Genomic DNA, 18964 nt, shown 5'->3' with positions numbered 1-18964 from the left:
AAAAATGTCCGTGATTGTTCTGCAGCCAGCTCAGTTACTTTTTAAAAAAATTACAGCTTTATTGAGATAAAATTCATATACCATAAAATTCACCCCTTCACAGTGCATGATTCTGTGATCTTTTTTTGTATATTCACAGAATTTGCAACCATCTCTACTAACTTTAGAATATTTTGTTGCTTCAAAAAGAAACACCATCACTCTTGACAGTCACTCCCCAGTTCTCGCTCCGCAGCCTCTGTGAACCTCTCATCTACCATGTTTCTATGGGGATCTGCCTGTTCTGGGAACTTCATATAAATGGACTCTTACATATGTGGCCCCTGTGACTGACTTCTTTCACTCAGCCTGACATCTCCAGGGCTCACGCAGGGTGCACTCCCTTCCTTTTTATTATGGTATTAGCTTTCCATTGTATGGACATGCCGTGTCTTATTTATCCGATCATCAGTTGGTAGATAATTGGGTTGTTTCCTCCTCTTGACTATTATGAATAGTCACAGAAAAGTTCTTACGAAGACACTCGTTTCCAGTTCTCTTACATGTCTTCCTAGGAGTACATTTGCTAAGTGACTCAAAGTTTGGCTTTTCGAAGAACTGCCAAACTTTTTGCTAAAGCAGCTGACCATTTTACCTCCCCACCAGCAATGTGTGAGGGCTCCAGTTTCTCCACATCCGACCAATACTTGTTACTGTTTTTTTCCTCCCATTTTCACCTTCCTCACGGGGGTGAACAACATCCCATTGTGATCTTGATCTGGGTTTTCTTGATGACTCATGCTATTGAACATTCTTTTATGTGCTTACTGACCATTTGTAGGAAATGCAGGTTATTTTAAAGGATAGAAACAAGATGCACACTTAGAAATGTATTATAATCGCAAGATGTGTCAAAAATGCAGTGTTGGGGTTTAAATGTGAGGTGTCCCCCAAAAGCTCATGTGTGAGGCAATGCAAGAGAGTTTAAAGGTGAGATGATTAGATTAAGAGAGTCTTAACATAATCGGTGCATTAATCTGCCGATAGGGATTAACTGGGTGTTTTACTGCCTTTGGGGTGTGGCGAGAGGAGGTCGTCTCTGGGGCCCTGAGTTTGGGGTATATATTTTGTCCTTTTAAAGCAGAATTAACCCTCTCTGTTTCCCACTTTCTCTCCTTACTGGTGCCATGTTCCCAGCTGTTTGCCCCCACCATACCGTTCTGCCTCACTGGGAGCCTGAGGAATGGAGCTGGCCTTTCTATAGACTGAGACCTCTGAAACCATGAACCCCCCAAGTAAACTTTTCCTCCTCTGATTGTTCATGTTAGGTCTTTTGGTCACAGCAGCAAAAACAACTGACTAAAACATGAAGGAAAAACACCTTTCAGGAAACATAAAGATATCCGTGGTGAACGTCATTGGGTCATAACATTATGGTTGATTTTTTATTTTCTTTTTAATCCCTTCTATCCCTCTGTTCTGACTTAGACATGAGATGTCCCCCAAGAGATGGTTTCTGCTCTGCCTTCTGACCAGGGACTGGACCTCTGAGATCATGAGCATGGCTCTTGTCAGGTCTTTGGCCACAGGGACGAGAAGTTGACTGAAGCAACCTCCCGATCACCCGTGATAAGTGGGATCACTTTTATGACCTGACACTAAAGGAAAGAATGCACGGTGGGTTTTGAGACTGGGCCACCTTGACGTCTGTCCCACCAGCAGGCGCTCGGCATCTGGGCATCACAGGCAGCCATGTGACCTCGGGTTTCATATGGCCGCCTCTTCCTTCACAGGAAGATGATGATTATGAGCAGAGGGGTGTCCACTAGCGCCCTCTACCACACACACCTGTGTGCCAGCAGCCCAACCCGCCATGCCCAGCCCGTGGTCCAGGAATATCATGGAAGGCAAGCAGAATCTCATGCAGAAAGGGCTCAAGGGGATCACAGAGGCAAGAGGAACCCAAGCGAGGTCCAGCAATCAGCCCCGGTGGGTAGAGGTGGGAGGGGGAGGCTGGACTCTCAGGTCTCCAAGGACAGTAACCTGGTTTCTTTCTCCTTCCTCCTGCCAAGGAGGAGGATGAGAGCGGGGTGGATGGTATGGATGTGTTGCTTTAAAGGAGCCCTCAGGAGGTAGTGGGCAGCAGGCAGCAGGTTGGGACTCAGGAAGGTGTAAAGGACTTAGAGTAGAGGAATCTCCACCCCAGAGAAGGTCAGGAAAGAAGACTCAGCAATTTCCAGAAGAACAAACCCAATAGGGCTAATGGGTGCAAGGAGCGATGCTCACATTTGTTAGACATCAGGGAAATGCACATAGGACTAGCAGTGTGGGGCCACCGTGCATCCCTATGGGTTGCCAACACGAACGAGCTGCAAGTGCCACGTGTCGGGGGCTGCAGGTATTTCGGAACCTCAGGAACTGCTGGTGGGAGCGCCAATTTGCAGACACACAATCTGTGACGTCAAGAAGAGGCGTGACTGGTGTCCTAGGTATCTATTCCTGGGTACTAGTCCCAGAGAAAAGCTTGCCCACACCAGTCCAGAGGGAACATCAGGTGCATGTCCACCCAGAGAGAGGGGAATGGGTAACCTGTGACAGCAGCCCCATGTGGCACCATGAGGCCAAACAGGACCAGACACACACATGGCAACATGGGTGGATTTCTCAAAAGCACAGTGCTGAGTAGGGAAACACGAAGGCAGGATGAAGCACATAACCAATAGCATTTATGTAAATTCTCAGAAGAAACACAAGAAACACTCCATGTTTTGCAAGAGACACAGAAACACAAAGAATCTCATGGCACATGTTGGCTTCTTTGCCTGTGGGAGGAGGGGAGTGGGAGTGGGGTGGGAACAGAGAGAATCCATTTTTAAAATTAATAAAACATGAGGATCCCTGCAGAGACAAATGCTGATAAGGCAGGATGAACCCAGAAATGATAAATGCAACTCTGCACCGGAAATTCAAATAGGGGATGGAGACGCTCTCCCCTTTAGAGGCACATTGTTCACTGGAGCATGTATCTACTCAGCTATAAGTTTATGGGCTCCTCGGAGCCTTGGGCTGTGGCCCCAGACTTGAGGAAGAGGACCTACTGGGAAGAGACACAGATCAAGGAAGTTAGCAATGGCATAAAAGGACCTAGAGAAAAGCCCAGAGGCAGGAAGGATGGTCTTGCTCCTCCAGAGGCTGGTGAGTAGCTGCCCCAGTTCAGGGATGGACTCCAGGCACCGTGTGGCCCACCTAGCACATAGACGTCAGCACCTTCGCCCCCGAGCGGGAAGGCATCGCCCAGTTAGCACAGGTCCTCCGGGCTGGCAGCAGTTCAGGGTCATGGCCATGCCACTTCCGTGAGATCTCAGTCCTCACCTCCAGGGATAAGGGAGAGGATGTTAGGAAGGTCCCATGGCCACTCCACTGCTCACCCCAATGAGACTGGGGGTGCAGGGAGAGGTCCTGTAGGAAAAGCACACACAGGGCAGCAGAAGGTACAGCTGACCACAGGTAATGCCCAGTACCGCCCCTGGAGAATACTGCTTCCTCCTTCCTCTGAGTATTGCTGACCACTGCCTTAAGCTCTTTCTTTGCCTTTTAGCATTGCCTATGTCTGGGTCCAGTTAAAGACACCTATGGGTGCTTTCTTGAGTATCCTTGCCAAATTACTACTCTGTCCTCCCTGGGTGACTTTAATCGCCCCTGCACCAGGCTGGATTCTGTGAGCTCAAATGTGGGAATCTGTCCTGAGGCCATGACTGAAGGGAGACAGAACTCAGAGCTCTGTGGGAGGCTGCAGTTGAAAGAAATGAAAGAAACGCAGTCAGGGGTGGGGCCCGGCAAGGTGGGTGCTGTCTGTATCTTCACATCTCAGAGGGACTGTTGGGGGCTGAGGGACTGGACCTGCCTGGCAGAGCCGAGCTGGGGCTGCGATAAAGATAAAAGGGGGTGCAGATGTCTCCCCACAGCTGCCTGAAGACAGAGAGCACTGCTGGTGGGTAGTAAGCTCCCCATCACCAGCGGCGTCCGGTCCCCAGCGCTGCTTCCTGGGCTAGATCGCTCCAGGACTACCTGTGGGAGCTCCTGTCTCAGACCCCACTGGCCTCCGCAGAGGCTACCCCTCAGCCCCATCCCGGGTTTCCAGGAAGCCCTGAGCCCCCACCAACCGCCACACCCTCACGCTGCAGGCCTGGGTCTACATTCCAGACTCCAGGTAAGGCTCGGGGGACTCAGAGAGGCTGGACTGGGAGCCCAGGGAGCATCAGCGGGCAGAGGTGCGGGTAGGCAGTGGCACGGGGCACCTGCAGCCTGCTCTCCACCAGAAGCAGGGCTGCGAGGCAAACCCATGGCCACCAGGGGGAGCCCGCGACCCCGACCACACACCCAGCCTAGGGGACTGGAGTTGGCTCTCAGAGCTAGATTCTCCCATCTCTCCCTAGAGCAAAACTGTCCTAAGGGCAGAAACCCGCAGGGTCTTCCGGGTGCCCCTCACTCCCGCCTGCCATTTTCCCGTGCCTCTATATGCACAGCAGCCGGGCTGTCTATTCGTGTCTGCCTCCATCTCTGGTTGGTCCGCTTGTGAGTCTCCTCTAGCTGCTCTGTGTTTCCCACCTTCTGCTCTGGATCTTCCTCTCTGTCTCTGGCTGAATCTGACTCTGTGTCCCTAGGTCTCCATAGGTCTGCCTCTGACTCTCAACTCCTCTGTCTGTTCTCTCTGACCATCTCTCCCTGGAGCTGGCATGCTCCCTCCCCCTCTCTCCCTTGACCCCTGAAGGACCTCTTCTCCCTCCTATTGAACAGGCAGTAGAATCTGGCCCCGCTCAGAGGAGGAATGGGTGAATGATATTTACAGAAAGCATTCAGGTTCCGCTTGATCAAGGAGCTCAGCACAGACTCCCACAAAGGATCATGGGAGTCAAGGATCACAGGAGTCAGCCTAAGCTGGGGAGAGTGGGGGAGCTTAGGTTCAGTGGCAGTGGGAGCTCAATAAGCAAGGAAGAGCCAGAAGAATCACATACCTCTTGGTTGAGGAAGCAGTAGAGGATGGCAACAATAAATCCCTGTGGGACCAAAGAGGAAGGACTCCATAAGAACAGTTTGGCCTGGCCTCAAGGCCTCCACAGTCTTGCTACTACCCTCTCCCCACCACCCCCAGGATGCAGCTTGGGCTAGGAGTTTGCCAAAGGGGAATTTAGATGCATTCATCACTTACTGTTTGCCAGGCACACTGTTCTGTATCATTGTTGTAGCAAGCCTGCCCGGACGGTGCTATTAGCCCATTTCTCTGACCTGGATGGAACCCAGGGGTGCACTATCACTGAGCTACACTCCCAGCCCTTTATTTTCTGTTTTGAGAAAGGTTCTAAGTTGCCAAGGCTGTCCTCAAACTTAGGATCCTCCTGCTTCAGCCTCCAGAGTCCCTGGGATGGAAGGTTTGTGACACCTTGACCAGCTTTTCTTGATTTTCTTGATTCCTATTAATAATTCCTTTATTAATATGCACCTAACCTGGCACATAGTGAATGTTGAATAGCTGAGATGAATGTATGCATGGGTGGGTGGGCAGATGGACAGAACAGGGAGATAGAGGGATGGATGGAAGATGGACGGGGGGTAGTTGAACAGATGAAGAGTAGTGGTCCTCACCCGAGAGGAAGAAAGTATCTGTGGGGACCCTCACCTGGAAGGACCCCAGTCCCAGCTCCAGGGGGAGACGGATGCCCAGGCCAGCATCGTCGGGCAGGAAGTTAAAGATGATGTAGTGAATTCCGAACAGCGGGATGAGGAGAAGCGTCGACTTGGAGAGGCGCCTGCAGGGAAGACAAACACGAGGTGCCCACGGCTGGGGTCAGAAACTGCGGCGTGGGCTCTGCCCACTCGCACTGCCACAGCGTCCCCACTCCACCCTGGGCACCGGCCACCTGGGACACCCATCCTCCCGCACTTGTGCTGGGATTCCTTACTCTGGAGCTCTGGAGCCTGCTGGACCCTCTGCTAAGGTCTCTTATCCCATTTTATTCCAAGTCCACGCATCTTTCAAAATCTAGTTCAAAGACCACTTCCTCCAGGCCATCTTCCCTGACTCCGCCCTCTCTGCTGTCTAGAAAGATCCCCATCTCTAGGCCCCTGAAGAAATGGATCCCCGCTCTCTTCCACCTAATTGGCATGGTAACTGGCTGTTTGGAGGCCCCCATCTTTCCAATGCTGTGGTCTCCTGGAGGCAGGGACAAGATCTATTGTCTCTGAGGACATAGGAAAGAGGAGAGCGCTGGGATTGTGAGCACTTGCTGGACGAGACAGAACCGCTTGGAATCTCCTCTGTGCCCTCCCTCGGGTCCCCCAACACACACACACACACACACACACACACACACACACACAGCATGAGGTGCATGAGCTGGTGTGTGTGCAGGCACGCACCCCCACCCCCACGCCACCCCCTAAGGTACCAATATTGAGACTGGGTGTGGGGGCTCCCCTGAGCTGGCTCCAGTTTCCTCAGCAGGATGCGGATAATATTGAGAAAAAGCCCAAAATTCACCTGGAAACGAGGTGCAGGAAGAGAGAGGGCAAGAGTCAGGGGCATCACTGGGTGGCCTAAGGAGGAACCCTAGCCCCTTTGGGGACAGGAAACCCCAAATGCTTGAGACACGGGGATGTGCCAGTGAAGGATGTGCCCAGATCATGGGGCTCCCACATGAAGTCTTCAGAGGACATGAAAGGTTTACGTCCCCTCCCTCTCCAGACCTGGCAGCAAAGGTGGGAGGGGTAGGCCCTGTCACCTGCCTCCAGTATCTTCTGAGTCTTCTCTGTCTCAAAGCAGATGCCATCACTTTGCACAATTTGCTAAGTTGGGGAAAATTCACTCGTCCCCCCAGCGCCACACAAACAGACCTGTCCGTTCCATGTTACAAGTGGGAGCCTGGGGTGGTTGTTCCCCTGCACAGGCTTCCCCTCACCCCACCCCTGCCTCTCGCCCCACAGCGCGTCATCAGCAGCCAGCAGCACCCCAGACTCATGGAGACTCCAAGCTAGAAGCAAGCATGTTGTTGGAGTCCCTCTTCCAACCAATCTGATTCTGAGGCAGGGACCCCACGCCCAGAGAATCTGCACAGGGGGAGGTGGGACCCAGGGTTCCCGATTCCCCGCCTGGAGGTGTTTCCTGTTGCATTTTGCTGTGTTCAGCCCTTTGGGGGACCCAAGGAGGCTGGTTGAATAAAGCAAAAGGACCCTGGCTCCCAGGAACTGACCCCAACAGAGAGGATGATGGGCCCTTTGATGATCCACCAGTAGGGGGAGCTGTCGTCTACGTCCCAGCACCTAGGGAGAGGGCAGGCCAGGGCTGATGGGGGCGCTCCCTTTCTGCAGGAACCTATGCACCCCGCTCCTGTCTCCGCTTGCTACTCCTGGGCTCCTCTCCTTGGTGTCTTTCACCCCACCTCCCTCCCACCTTTTCTTCTTTTTCAGACACATAGGCCGCCTTCTAAAGAGAAGCCTCCGTGGTTCTGGAACTTGGGGCTGGGCTCAGCCTTTCTCTTCACCTGAAGGAAGGGACTTCTCTAACATTCGTCCTGGTGGCCCATAAACTTCCAGAGGACACACTGACAGCCCCACACCCCCAACCCCCTCAGCCCCACACCCTGGCAATCTGGGCCCCTTCTGGGTTATCTGCAGACATATCTCCCCACCCCCCAGCCCCACCCACACTGAGAACTCCTCTTCCTTCTCTCCCTACTCTGGTGGAGAAGGGCTGCTTCCCTTGACAGTCCTCTCCACACCCCAGATCCCCAGGTGTGGGTGAAATGAGGAGGCTGCTCAGACTCACGCAATGTCCTCGAAGGCCAACTTGCAGCCCACCCAGGTGCCAGTGCAGAGCATGGGAAGCCCTGTGGGGTGCAGAGGAGACCCGAGTGAGGGGGGCTGCATCCTTGGCTCTGAGATCCACCCTCACCTCCCACCACCACTGCTGGCCTCCACGGCCAGACCTGACAAGGGCCCAGGGTCCAGGGATCCAGTCCTGCTCGCCAACACCTGGTGGAGGACTGTGGCCCATCTCTTCCCCTCGGGGCTGCAGTCACCCCCACCGTGGGGAGGGCCTCTGTGTGAGCGCCCTGGGCCTTCCCAGCCCTCCTCCTCCCCCAGGGTGCGGAACAGCCCCAGGTGCTCACCCCAGCCAGCGAGGACCAGCCACCAGAAGGCTGTCCTTGAGCTGGGAGACGCAGAGGCCAAGAGGCAGCTCAGGTAGACGGCTTCGGCCAGCAGCCAGCTGAAGTTGGTCATCGTGGCAAAGTGGGAGGTGGCCACAGAGACCTTGCACAGGACCTGGGGACAGGGGACCTGGGTGCTTTAGAGCTGAGACCCCGCTGCAGCCAGCACCCAGATCTCCTCCACCTCCTTCTGGAAGGAGGGACCCAGCTCTGCCCAGGAGACCCTGAACCTCCAGGCACCCCCCCACCCCCCATAGCCTGGGCCATGGGACTGCTTGCGCTTCCCTAGAGGGCTTGTGGTGGTGTCACGTGGTGGCTGAGAGCACAGATTTGGCATCCAGAGAGGCTGGGTTCAAGTTTAAACCCCTGTCAGGGGCGGGGCGTGGGGTGAACTGCAGCATCACTGCTGGGGCCCAAGGGGCCGTGGTTCAGGCCCAGCTGCCCCACTGTGCTGCTGGGCAGCCTTGCCAGTTTCCCCTCCTGGACAAAGATGGGATTGAAGTGATGCTTCGGTCTTCAAGGCGTGTTGAAGATGAAAGGAGACCATACATCTAAAGCACTTAGTGTAATACCCGGCACATAATAAGTGCTCACTATTTTCAATTATTCATTGTTCCATTAATTAATTCAGATTGTTCGTAGGTTTCTTCGTGCACTTCTCTGTTCATTTCCGTATACTTTTAGACCCTACAGATGCTGAGCCTGAGCCCTGTACCCAGCTTCCCTCTGTAGCCTCTGTAGCCTGTGGGAGTGTCCCCGTGACCAGAGACTCAGCCCCAGGGCAGAGGGTAGCCTCTCCCCGCTCCTCCACCGCCCTTTAGGACTTCTGGCCTCGTGGCCATGTGTCAGCTCTCCTGTCCTTTGAGAGCATGTCCATACTTCTCCCTCCATTTGACATGTCTTTCCTCCCCATCTCCCTGTCGCGGCTGCCCCAGCTCCAAAGCCAGCTCCTCCCTGAAGCCCTCTCTCATTCTCTGCCAGCTCTCAGCTTTCTCTGCCTGGCAGTCCCTAGCTCTGTGTGTGCATTCTGTCCCCAGCTCTGTGTGTGCTTCTGGAAGAAGGGACCCAGCTCTGCCCAGCCACAAATGGACAGAGGAGGTAGGGAAATGAGATGGAGAGAAAGGAAAGGCTGGGCAGAGCAAAAACTATGGCGGGTGGACCATGGAAAGGAGTGTGGACTCAGAGTGGGGTGGGAGGATGAGCCGGGGCATGGATGGGCATGGTGGTCCCGGGAGGGCTTGGGGAGGGGGCCTGAGCTGGGGGCAGGATGGGGAGGGGCCCTTTCCGGCTCTGCCATGGGCCAGGAGGTCTCTGCCCACAGGGCAGGCACAGTGGTCCCTAGGCTCCCCCCCCCCCCCGGCTTTACCGTGGAGAAGCTGCAGTAGTCGGTGTCGTCGCTGTGGAAGAGGGTGGCATCCTTCAGGAACACTGCTCCCGCCTTGAGGATAAAGGTGGCAAACAGCTGGGTGTGGATGTAATTCCGGGGACAGTGGAGCTTCCTGGAAGGACAGAGAGAGATGAGGAACGGGAGGTCAGGTGGGCGAGGGCACCTGTCTGGGGCTTCCTGCAACAGGGGCCTGGCTGGGCTGGACTGGGCTGGCGGGAGATGCACGAATCCAAGCAAGTCAAGCAGAAATAAGTGGAGCGGGTGACCTGGAGCTGTAGCCCTGCAGCTCAGGTGACCAACCGTGGCCCTGGGCGCAGCAGAGGGGCAGGAACAGAGGAAATCACCGCCTTCAGAGAGCTCCAGTCGGGGTAGCAGTGGCAGAGATGGCAGCGAACTGCCCGTGGGCGTGTCCTGGTGACCAGAGACTCAGCCCCAGAGCAGAGGGCAGCGCAGGCCCATGTGGGACTCAGACTTTGAACACCGGAGAGTCATTAAAACAGAAAAAGGCCTCAGAGGATGGGAACAGTCAAGAAAGACTCTGAACACAGGAGGCAAAGAGGATCCTCGGAAGCAGATGGAAGCAGGGCTTTGAACTCGGGGCAGATGTCAGTGTTGCCACCACGCGTTCCCCAGGAGCCAAGGCTGGAGGAGGGGCTTCTGGTGTGAAGACATGGTCCACGTGGTGGGGAAGGGGCAGGGAAGGTCAGAAACAGACAGGATGCCTAGATCTGGGCACCTCCTGGCTGCCAGGCAAAGAATCCGCCTCGGTCCTCTGGGCAACAGGGAGCCATTGAAGGTTCTTGAAGGTGGTGAGGATGGCAAACCTGAGAGCAACCAGGATGGCAATGGCCAGGCAGAGGGCGATAACAGAGATGCTGTGGCCCGTGGTGTAGATGATCTTCACTGTAGAGAAGTAAGATTTCTGGGAAGGGGAGAGACAAAGTCTCAGGCTTTGGTGAAGGGAGGCTCGGTGATGAGTGATTCCACCCCAGCCCTCCCCATCTGGGGCAGAGGGCCCTGGGCACCACAGGAAGCTCCTCGGTGCTTGGAGGCTTTGGCTGCAGCCTGCCCCCGCCGCCCTACTGATGTTGGAGGTGAGGGTTGAGATGCTTAGCACCATGGCTGCTCTAGGGGCACAGAGAGGCAGCAGCAGAGAGCCATCCGCGGGGCATTACAAAAGCCCAAGGGGAAATTGGCTGTTTATTGACAACCAGTGTGCTCACCAGCTTGGGAACACAATGTCCCCATACAAAGGGGACAGCCAGGGCAGCGAGGCACAGCCATGGGCGGGCAGGGACAAGCTCTTTCCATGCCCAAGTGTTCAGATCAATCAGAGTCCCTCCCAGGCCCTGAGATGGAGGGTGCAGGCAAGAGAAGGAGCCCCCATCTGAGCTCTCCTGTGCAACTCAGGCAGCTCCTGCCCCTCTCTGATGCAGTTCTTTCATTGGAAACATGGTCACACGCCTGCTTTGACTTCCAGAGCTGAGGCAGGAGAAACGGGGTCTGAGTGTGGACAAAGCGCCTTGCTCTATGCGCAGTGTGGGCTGTGTGGTCTGGAACTGGAGGTCTCTGCCATCACGTCCGGGCTGAGTCCCCCCCACCCACCACTCACCCACACCCTACAGACACTGCCCCACAGACGGAGGACCACGGAGGGGAGTCTCTGGCCCAGTGCTTCTAGGAGCTTTCGTTTCTCTGGAGGGCAGAGAAAGGCTCGCCAAGAAGATGGGAGCCTTCCCATCTGCCTCCCCACGCCCCACTCCCTCCAAGCAAAGTGGCCCATGTGTCACCCTTGAGCACATTAGCAAGCAACTTTCCTCTGCCCGACTCTTCACTGCCTGCTGCTGGGCGACTGCTGTAATTAATGTTCCAGCCGATGGCAATGAGAATGGCAGACGCCCAGTTGTGCAGTCTGTCATCCATACAGATGTCCATAACCACCCTTCCTCCAAGAGGCTAGGAGCCTCTTACCTCTTCATCCAGCAGCTCCAAGGGCACAGGGCAGGCCACGGGGTACGGTGGGAAGGGATCTGACCAGCCGGTGATGGTGCAGTCCCGATTCACAGCCCCTGGGAGGGAAGCAAGAGGCTCTGCTTACAGCACTCCCCCTCCCCCCAGGAGGGACGGGAGGAGCTCTGGAGCATCTGATGCCCCTGGTAGCATTTGCACAGGCTGCGCTTGGGGACAGAGAGAGGGTGAGGTCCCTGAGAGGCCTGGGTTCTGGGTCCAGCCTGCCTGCTACCTAGCTGGGGTCTCCCCTCTGTGGCCTCCCAGGTGCCCTTGAGGGGCAGAGAGTGGTGAGTTAGTGGAGTAGGAAAGAATCCTGGAGGCACTGTCCACTCCAGAGAGAAAGTGAGGCAGAACAGCAGGTGCCCATCCCCCGCTCGTCCTAGACAGCGGGTAGCATCTCCAGGGAGACAGACTTGCTATTCTCCCGCTAACAGCTGGAGACATGTGCTTGATGCCAGGCCCCAAGGCCAGTACTCCCATTCTCCACCCTCTGGTCCTCCCTCCCCCTGTGAGGTTAGTGTCTTGTTCCTGTTCAGAGAGTAGGGGACCAGGGTGGAGGGACTTGCCCAGGGTCATGCCGAAGCAGGAAGGGTGGCATTCCGATCCAGGTCTGCCTGGCCCCGAAGCCAGAGATGGGTCACCACCCCCTCAGATGAAACCTCCCTCCACCACCCCACCCAGGGTCCTCACCGGGCTCTGAGCTGAAGTGAGAGAAGAAAGCAGGGCAAGGGAGGGTGACCCACTCGCCAGAGCCTGCCGCCGGCCAGCACAGCAGCCCGTCCCAGGTCCTAGGGCAGCCTGGACAGGGAGACAGGAGACACAGGGTAGAAGGTGCGGCATGCTGAGCAGCCAGGCTGGAGGAGGTAAGGGACCTGGGGATAGCACCGCCCCCCCCGGCCCCGTACTCAGGGAGGTGTTGGGCATCCCCTCTGCTGCCTCTAGACAGGCCCTCTCGTCTTCTCTCAGTTGGGCAATGAAGCCACATTCTGGGTGCACGTGGCCCAGAACCTGCAGGAAAGAGTTAACAGGATGAGCTGAGCCACCTGTGCTCCTCTGAGTCCTGGCTCAAATGACCTGAAGACAGAAATGAAGCCTGATTCAGTTCTGGGCTCCATCCTAAACACGGGCCTGCATCGCGGGACTTCCACGTGTATTGGATGGATGCTCAGACCTATGAAAGGAAGGGAAGGTGGGATGGAGGGACAGAGGTCTGGACAGATGCTTCTCCTTTCCGTCCCAGGGAACTAAGTTCTGAGACACATTCAACAAAATGCTTCTGGAGATACAGCAGTGAGCAGGCCACTCCCTATAATAGCCTTTCTTCCCTCCTTATGTTAACCCCTCTCCATCCTCTCACCCCTCCCCCTGCCCCTTCCCCCTGCCTCCTCCCCCCTGCCCCCGCTCTGCCCTCCTGCTCCTTTGAAGCAAGTCTGCATCAGCTACCTTGGGAGGCAGAACAGTAGCCCCCAGGGATGTTCACATCCCAATCCCTAGAGCCCACGAGGGTGCGGTTTTACATTGCGAAAGGTCTTTGCAGATGTGATTGGGTGGAGGATCTTGAGACAAGGAGATATTCTTGATCATTGGAGTGAGCCTGTGTGGTCACTAGAGTCCTTATAGGAGAGATGCAGGAGGTCAGAGTCAGCAGAGTTGTGATGGGGGACAGATTGAGATGTAAAGAAACTACACTGGGGCTGGGGATCTAACTCAGCTGGTAGAGTGCTTGCCATGCATGCATAAGGCCCTGGGTTCAATACCCAGCACCAAAAAATAAAAAGAAAAAAGAAACTACACAGCTGCACACTGCTGGCTCTGAAGATGAAGGAAGGGGCCACAAGCCAAGGAAAAGGCAAGGGAAGGGACTCTCCCCTGCAGTTTCCAGAAATGCAGACCCACCAAATACCTCCATCTGAGTCCACTGAAAACCATGTTTGACTTTGATCTTTGTCTCAGGCTCTGCTTTCAGGAATAAGTAAATGCATAGAAATAGAAGGTCAGAGATTGTACAGATGGGGCCGGGGATATAACTTAGTTGGTAGAGTGCTTGCCTTGAATGTACAAGGCCCTGGGTTCTTATCCCCAGCACCAGAAAAAAAAAAAAATAGAGAGTGTATAGATGAACGAATCAGCACATGGACAGGTACATGCTAAAGTGAAGGAGCAGATGAATGTAATGGATGGATGGATGGATGGGTGGATAATGGATAGATGGATAGATGGATGGATGGATGATGGCTGTGCTGAATGATGAAGACAGACAGACAGATGAAGAGATAGATGGTTGGATGCCTGGTGGATGAATGAGGTGCTATATCAGGATGGGTGTGTGGGTGAGATTATGGATGGAAAGATAATTGCCTTCCCATGTGGCTTAGACACATGAAGGATTTCAGCTTTAGGAGCCTCCCAGAATCTGGATGATTCCCAGAATCTGGTGTTTGCCAGTGACCACAGGGAATGCTCTCTGGAATCTGGAAAACAAGTTGTTTTTCTGGAAATCTAGCAATATTTCTGAATTTGTGCCTCCTCAACCAATAGGAGACCAAGCAGGATGGAGCCATGCATGTGCAGAAATCTGTGGTGGCTCTGAGACTGCCTAGCTCTCTAGGGATCTGGGAGTCAAAGGCAAGAATTCCTAACACTCTCCATCCCCAGACTGGAGGAAAATGAAAACTGAACTACCAACAGGTCAGAGCCCTAAATACATAAGAGTGACTTTCTTACATCCTGTCACCCTGCAGTACTTTGAAAGTGTCAATCTCTGTCCTTCCTCCTCCACTGTCTGCAACCCCTGTCCCTTCCTAGGACATCTTCTTGTGGTCTGTGTAGGAAACTCTTGAGGCCAAAGGAACCAGAGCCCAGGGTGAACAGCCTTCCACCCAAAGCATGAATAGGCAGCCTAAGAGAAGGAGCAAATTCAGGGGAGCCCAAGGGAGGGCCAGCTGCCAGGTGGAGATTGCAGGGAGGGACGAAGAGATGGGGCTGAAAAGATGATCTACGCTGACACTTACCCAAATGCTCCTGCTGAATCACCCCACTCACACCGTACTGATCCCTACCCACTTAAAGGGACAATCCGTCACCCCGGACCCCTGGCCTCCCCATCAATGACTGCTATTCACCTTGGGGCCCTGGGGACCGGAGCCCGCTCTGGGAGACAATGGTTTAGTTCTAGTCCCGATACTGATGCACATTCCAGCTGCTGAGTGACCCCCCACTGGTCTAGGGTACTCTCCTAAAAAGAAAGCTTTTACTGCTGAGCACACACAGTTGGGAGGAAGGGGAGGTCCCCTACCCCAGTAGGAGCCAGTAGTAGAAGGGACCCATGCTGCAACCCCATGCTCAGCCCTCGACAAATCAGATCCCACTCAGTGCAAAGCCCTGATTAACAGATGGAATTTTCTTTTACAAAAGAGACAAGGGAGCCTCAGGAAGAGGAGCGGGGACTTTCTCCAGGTCACACAGCTAATTTCAGGGTTCCAGGATTCATGAAAAAGCCTGTTTGCTTAAGTCCAGATGCCCTAGAGAGGTGCTCAGGAAAGTGACAGCCCCCTGACAAGGTAAGGGAGGAGAAGCCCTCAGTCATGTGAGGCCCCACTCCGGACTACGTGACTCTCCTCCTAGTCCTTGCTGTCACTCGCAGTGACTCGGAAGAGCAGCTGGGAACTTGTAGCACATCAGGGCTGGCTCTCTGTCCTGTGTTCCCATGCTCTAGTCTCTGAGGCCTGGGAGCAAGAGTTGGTTGCCAGAAGCTTCTCCAGATTGGGCATCATGACAGGAAGAGTCCTCTAAATATCAGAACAGGAACGGCTGGTGGGCACTAACTGTCCAGGCCCCACTAGGTCCCTGGCCATACCCTCTGCAAAGGAGGCCACCAAAGTGGAATATGGTTGAAGAAGTCATGGAGATGGGGAAGGTCTGGGACCATCACAGGGACCATCCACATCAATGTGTGGAAGCAGCCGGCCTGCCTGGCTTAGAGAAAGAGCAGATTTGGGGTGGTGAAGGGGAGGGCCTGATCTTGTAGCCCCGGTTCCAGGGCAGCCAGCCTCTGTGACCCCCCAGAGGGCCCAGCCAGATCCTGGGAGAAGCAACAGGGAAGTGAGCTAGGCTTGACCCTAGGAAGGACTGTTAGTAGCCAGAGCAGAATGCCCGGGAAGGGACAGGTAGGAGGGAGCCAGCAAAATCAGAAGTTCTCCAAGCCACAGGGAAGGACTCCTGCCTTGCAGAAGGACAAAGGGATCTCCAGCTGGGCCCCCCAATGCTCCATGGCTCCCAGATCTGGAACCCATGGAAGAGGCAGGAGGGTCTGGGCTGGCTACTCACGACTCCTAATGGGCTCAGCAGGCAGAGGATGCAGGCACCCCACATCCAGCTGTCCATGGTTGGAGCTCAGCAGGGGCTCTCTCCAGCCAGCCTTCTTGAACTGTCCTGCTTCCCTCCTCCACTGTTCCCTGGTACTGCCACTGGACTGTCTGCTTCCCTTTCCCAGGTGACTGTTTGCATAGGCAGGAGCCAGCCACAGGGACACATCCCCTGAATATTCACCAAGATTGCAGCACACTCTCCCCCACTCAGCCCTAGTCCTGGGGGAGACTCCATGTCCTCTGCAGGGAGGGGCGCAGCTCCAGCCCCACCTCTTCCTCGCTGCCTCTAACTTTGAGTCTGACCTGACAGCAAGGACTCATAGAGGTGACAACCACAGGATGAGTCTTGCTCCAGTTGGTCGGTGTGCTTACCATGTTCTTCTCTGAGCCCAGTAATAAGGTGGCCTACACTGGAGACCCCCTCCCCACTGCCTACCTCAAAAGGAAAGAACCTCAGAAATTAGGAAGGAGTCCTAGGCCTGCCCTCGGAGAGCCCCCAGGTTAGCCAGTGCTCCCAGCCTCATCCACAGAGCTGAAGGGTGAGCTCAGAGCTTGGGGGGACCCCCCCAAAGGGCAGACCCAGTCGTGGTGGAGTAGTGGCGGTGGGGACTGGAGAATTGGGATGAGCTTTAAGAAGGAAGAATAATCATGAAGGGCCAACCTAGGTTGTCCCAAGGATGTATTGTCTTGGCAGGATCCAGCTTTGTCACCTGGCACAGATGCTAGCCTAAATGGGGAGGAGACATCGGTACATGTCAAGGTCCTGACATCACATGGGGTTTCTTAAAGTCTCTTTCCGAATCCTCAAGGCAAGAGGGGAAAGTGCGACTGATCAGGAGGCTCGAAAAGGGATTCATGGAACTAGGCCATCTTGAATCAGACAAAACAGGTGTCTTGAGAAAGCAGACTTACATGTTCCCACCCAAATTATTTTGGACATTCATTACCTGGTCATTTTTATCATCGTTCTAGGTTTTAAAATGCAAGATCTTAATGGACCAGACTAAAGACACTGTTCTCAGTTAACCTGGATCATGCACGGTATTTTGGAGACCCTGAATGTTCCAGGAGCCGATGGGTCCTGATGGTCATGGGCAGCTCTCCATTCACAGAGGGTGCTGGGCTGGACGCTGGAAATACCAGACATGTTTACAGCAGATGCATGTCATGAATGTGGAAGGTTCCTCACCACACTAAATCCCAGCTGGATTGTTTGACATCAACAGAGCTTAATTTTTCCACTTTTATACATTGTCAACAAAATGTAGAAAAATATTTTGAAAAGAAAATGTGAAACCATTCCAAGCCCCAGAGCCCCCTGCCCTTCCTTGCACACGTGTTTTCTTGAGCTCACCCAAGCCTGGCAGGCAGCCCGCCACCCTGAGCTCTGCACATTTTCAAGGAGAGGCAGACTCCCCTCTTGGCAGGCTGAACAAGGACCCACAGGCTGGGCCAGGAGAATGCTGAGAAGCTGTGACTTAAAGGGAAACCAAGAGCCTTCTGTCCCTCAGTTACAAACAGGCACCAGAACCAAAAAGAATATTATGGTGAATGACTGTTGACAATCAGTATCAATATCATTAGCATAAATGATGGTTAATAATTGATATCGATAATTCATAACCGTTAATATTATCTAAATTAGTGGCTCTTCATAATGAGAATTACTGTTAAGTGATTTTTTTAACAGTGAGAATTTTACCCAGCAATGTCTGAAGGTATTTTTTATTATCACAACCAGGGAATGGAATGGGGAGGAAGAAAGGCAAGGAGCTCTTGGTATATAGTGAGCAGAGACCAGGGACACTGTTAAAAACACCCCACAACCATGTAAAGAATTATCCAGTCCATGATCAATAGAAACGAGCTTAATAAACCCTATCTAACTAGTTGTTTGTGCTCAACCAAATCCTCCCAGGCTTATCTTTCTGAATAACCCACAGATCTCCCATCTCTAGCTCATTCCATATTTATGTAGTTTTCAAATTCTGCCTCCATTGCTTGCTAGCCTTCATTCCTTGAGGAAGTTATTTAACCTTTCTGAAAAATGAGGCTAATGGTAGTACCTTATAGAGTTTGTGGGATAAGTTGACAAGGAAAGGCACATAAAGTACCTCATATGGAGCCTGGCTCCCAGTGGACAATCATATGGTAGCATGTAGCTATAGGAAAGATAGCACAATGAATTGGACATAACTTTCCCACCTTTATATATGAATACACGATCAGTGAAACTCCACATCATGTACAACCACAAGAATGGGAAGTTACACTCCATGCATGCAGAAAGTGTCAAAATACACACTGCTGCCATATATATCTAAAAAGAACAAATAAAAAATAAAACCATCCTCCTACTACTGCCAAGAAAAAAATTAAAAATAAAATAAATGAACTATCAGAAAATGAGGCTGGAAATACTGACTCTTTGTATGGAAAAAAATAAGATTGGATTTCTAACTCATGTTTATTTAAAAAATTCTAAAATGTCCAAAACCCTAATTGCAAAATAACAAATAATAAGGTCCTTTCAAAAAATGTAAATTTATTTTATCATATTAGAGGAGACTTTCTTATATAATAAAATGAAGACTATATCAAAAAATCAATAAGTTTAGCCACATCAACATTAAAAATCATGTATGCTCAAGAAGTATACCATAGGTGGAAACTAAAAGCAAACTGCAAACTGAAAGAAATGTTTGCAATCAACAGTAACAAACAAAGGCTTGGTGCCAAAAACACATCTTAAAAATATCTACAAATCCACAATAAAGATAAAAATAATCCAATAGGTAAAGGAGCAAAGGAACATGCACAGGTCATCCAGAAAAGCAGTAAAATACACAGACCAAGGAACAGGTGAAGACGAGCTTGACATTGCTAATAGTCAAGAAAATGAAAGTTAAAAGATTAATAAGCTATCACTTTCACTTACCACATTGCCTAAAATTTTTGTGTCTGATAATATGATTTTATGAAGATAATGTGAGGAGTTACTTTCACATACTCTTGTT

General features: G+C 52.9%; 1 protein-coding gene across 1 annotated transcript; it reads right to left on the bottom strand.

Annotated features, from left to right (window-relative positions):
* Positions 1-3225: 3225 nt before the first annotated feature.
* Ghrhr (growth hormone releasing hormone receptor) lies at positions 3226-15963 on the bottom strand. Its single transcript, XM_076863770.2, has 13 exons — positions 15907-15963; positions 12486-12588; positions 12271-12378; positions 11542-11639; positions 10395-10492; positions 9550-9682; positions 8145-8298; positions 7802-7862; positions 7227-7296; positions 6426-6517; positions 5657-5786; positions 4995-5036; positions 3226-3351 (listed from the first exon to the last, which is right to left on the bottom strand). Exons 1-13 carry the CDS (start codon positions 15961-15963, stop codon positions 3226-3228), a joined length of 1272 nt encoding a protein of 423 aa, XP_076719885.2.
* Positions 15964-18964: the final 3001 nt, after the last annotated feature.

Source organism: Callospermophilus lateralis, chromosome 1 (assembly GCF_048772815.1).
Source record: "Callospermophilus lateralis isolate mCalLat2 chromosome 1, mCalLat2.hap1, whole genome shotgun sequence".
Lineage (NCBI taxonomy): Eukaryota > Metazoa > Chordata > Mammalia > Rodentia > Sciuridae > Callospermophilus > Callospermophilus lateralis.
Note: the sequence above shows the minus strand (reverse complement) of the source record. Positions and strands in the feature narration are given on the sequence as shown.

Coding starts and splice junctions, on each gene's coding strand:
- Ghrhr (XM_076863770.2), bottom strand. CDS start 15,963: ATGGACAGCTGGATGTGGGGTGCCTGCATCCTCTGCCTGCTGAGCCCA. Junction 8,299..9,549: donor ACTACTGCAGCTTCTCCACG/GTAAAGCCGGGG, acceptor CCCTGTCCCCAG/GTCCTGTGCAAGGTCTCTGT. Junction 5,787..6,425: donor CACACCCAGTCTCAATATTG/GTACCTTAGGGG, acceptor TCTTCCCTGCAG/GCGCCTCTCCAAGTCGACGC.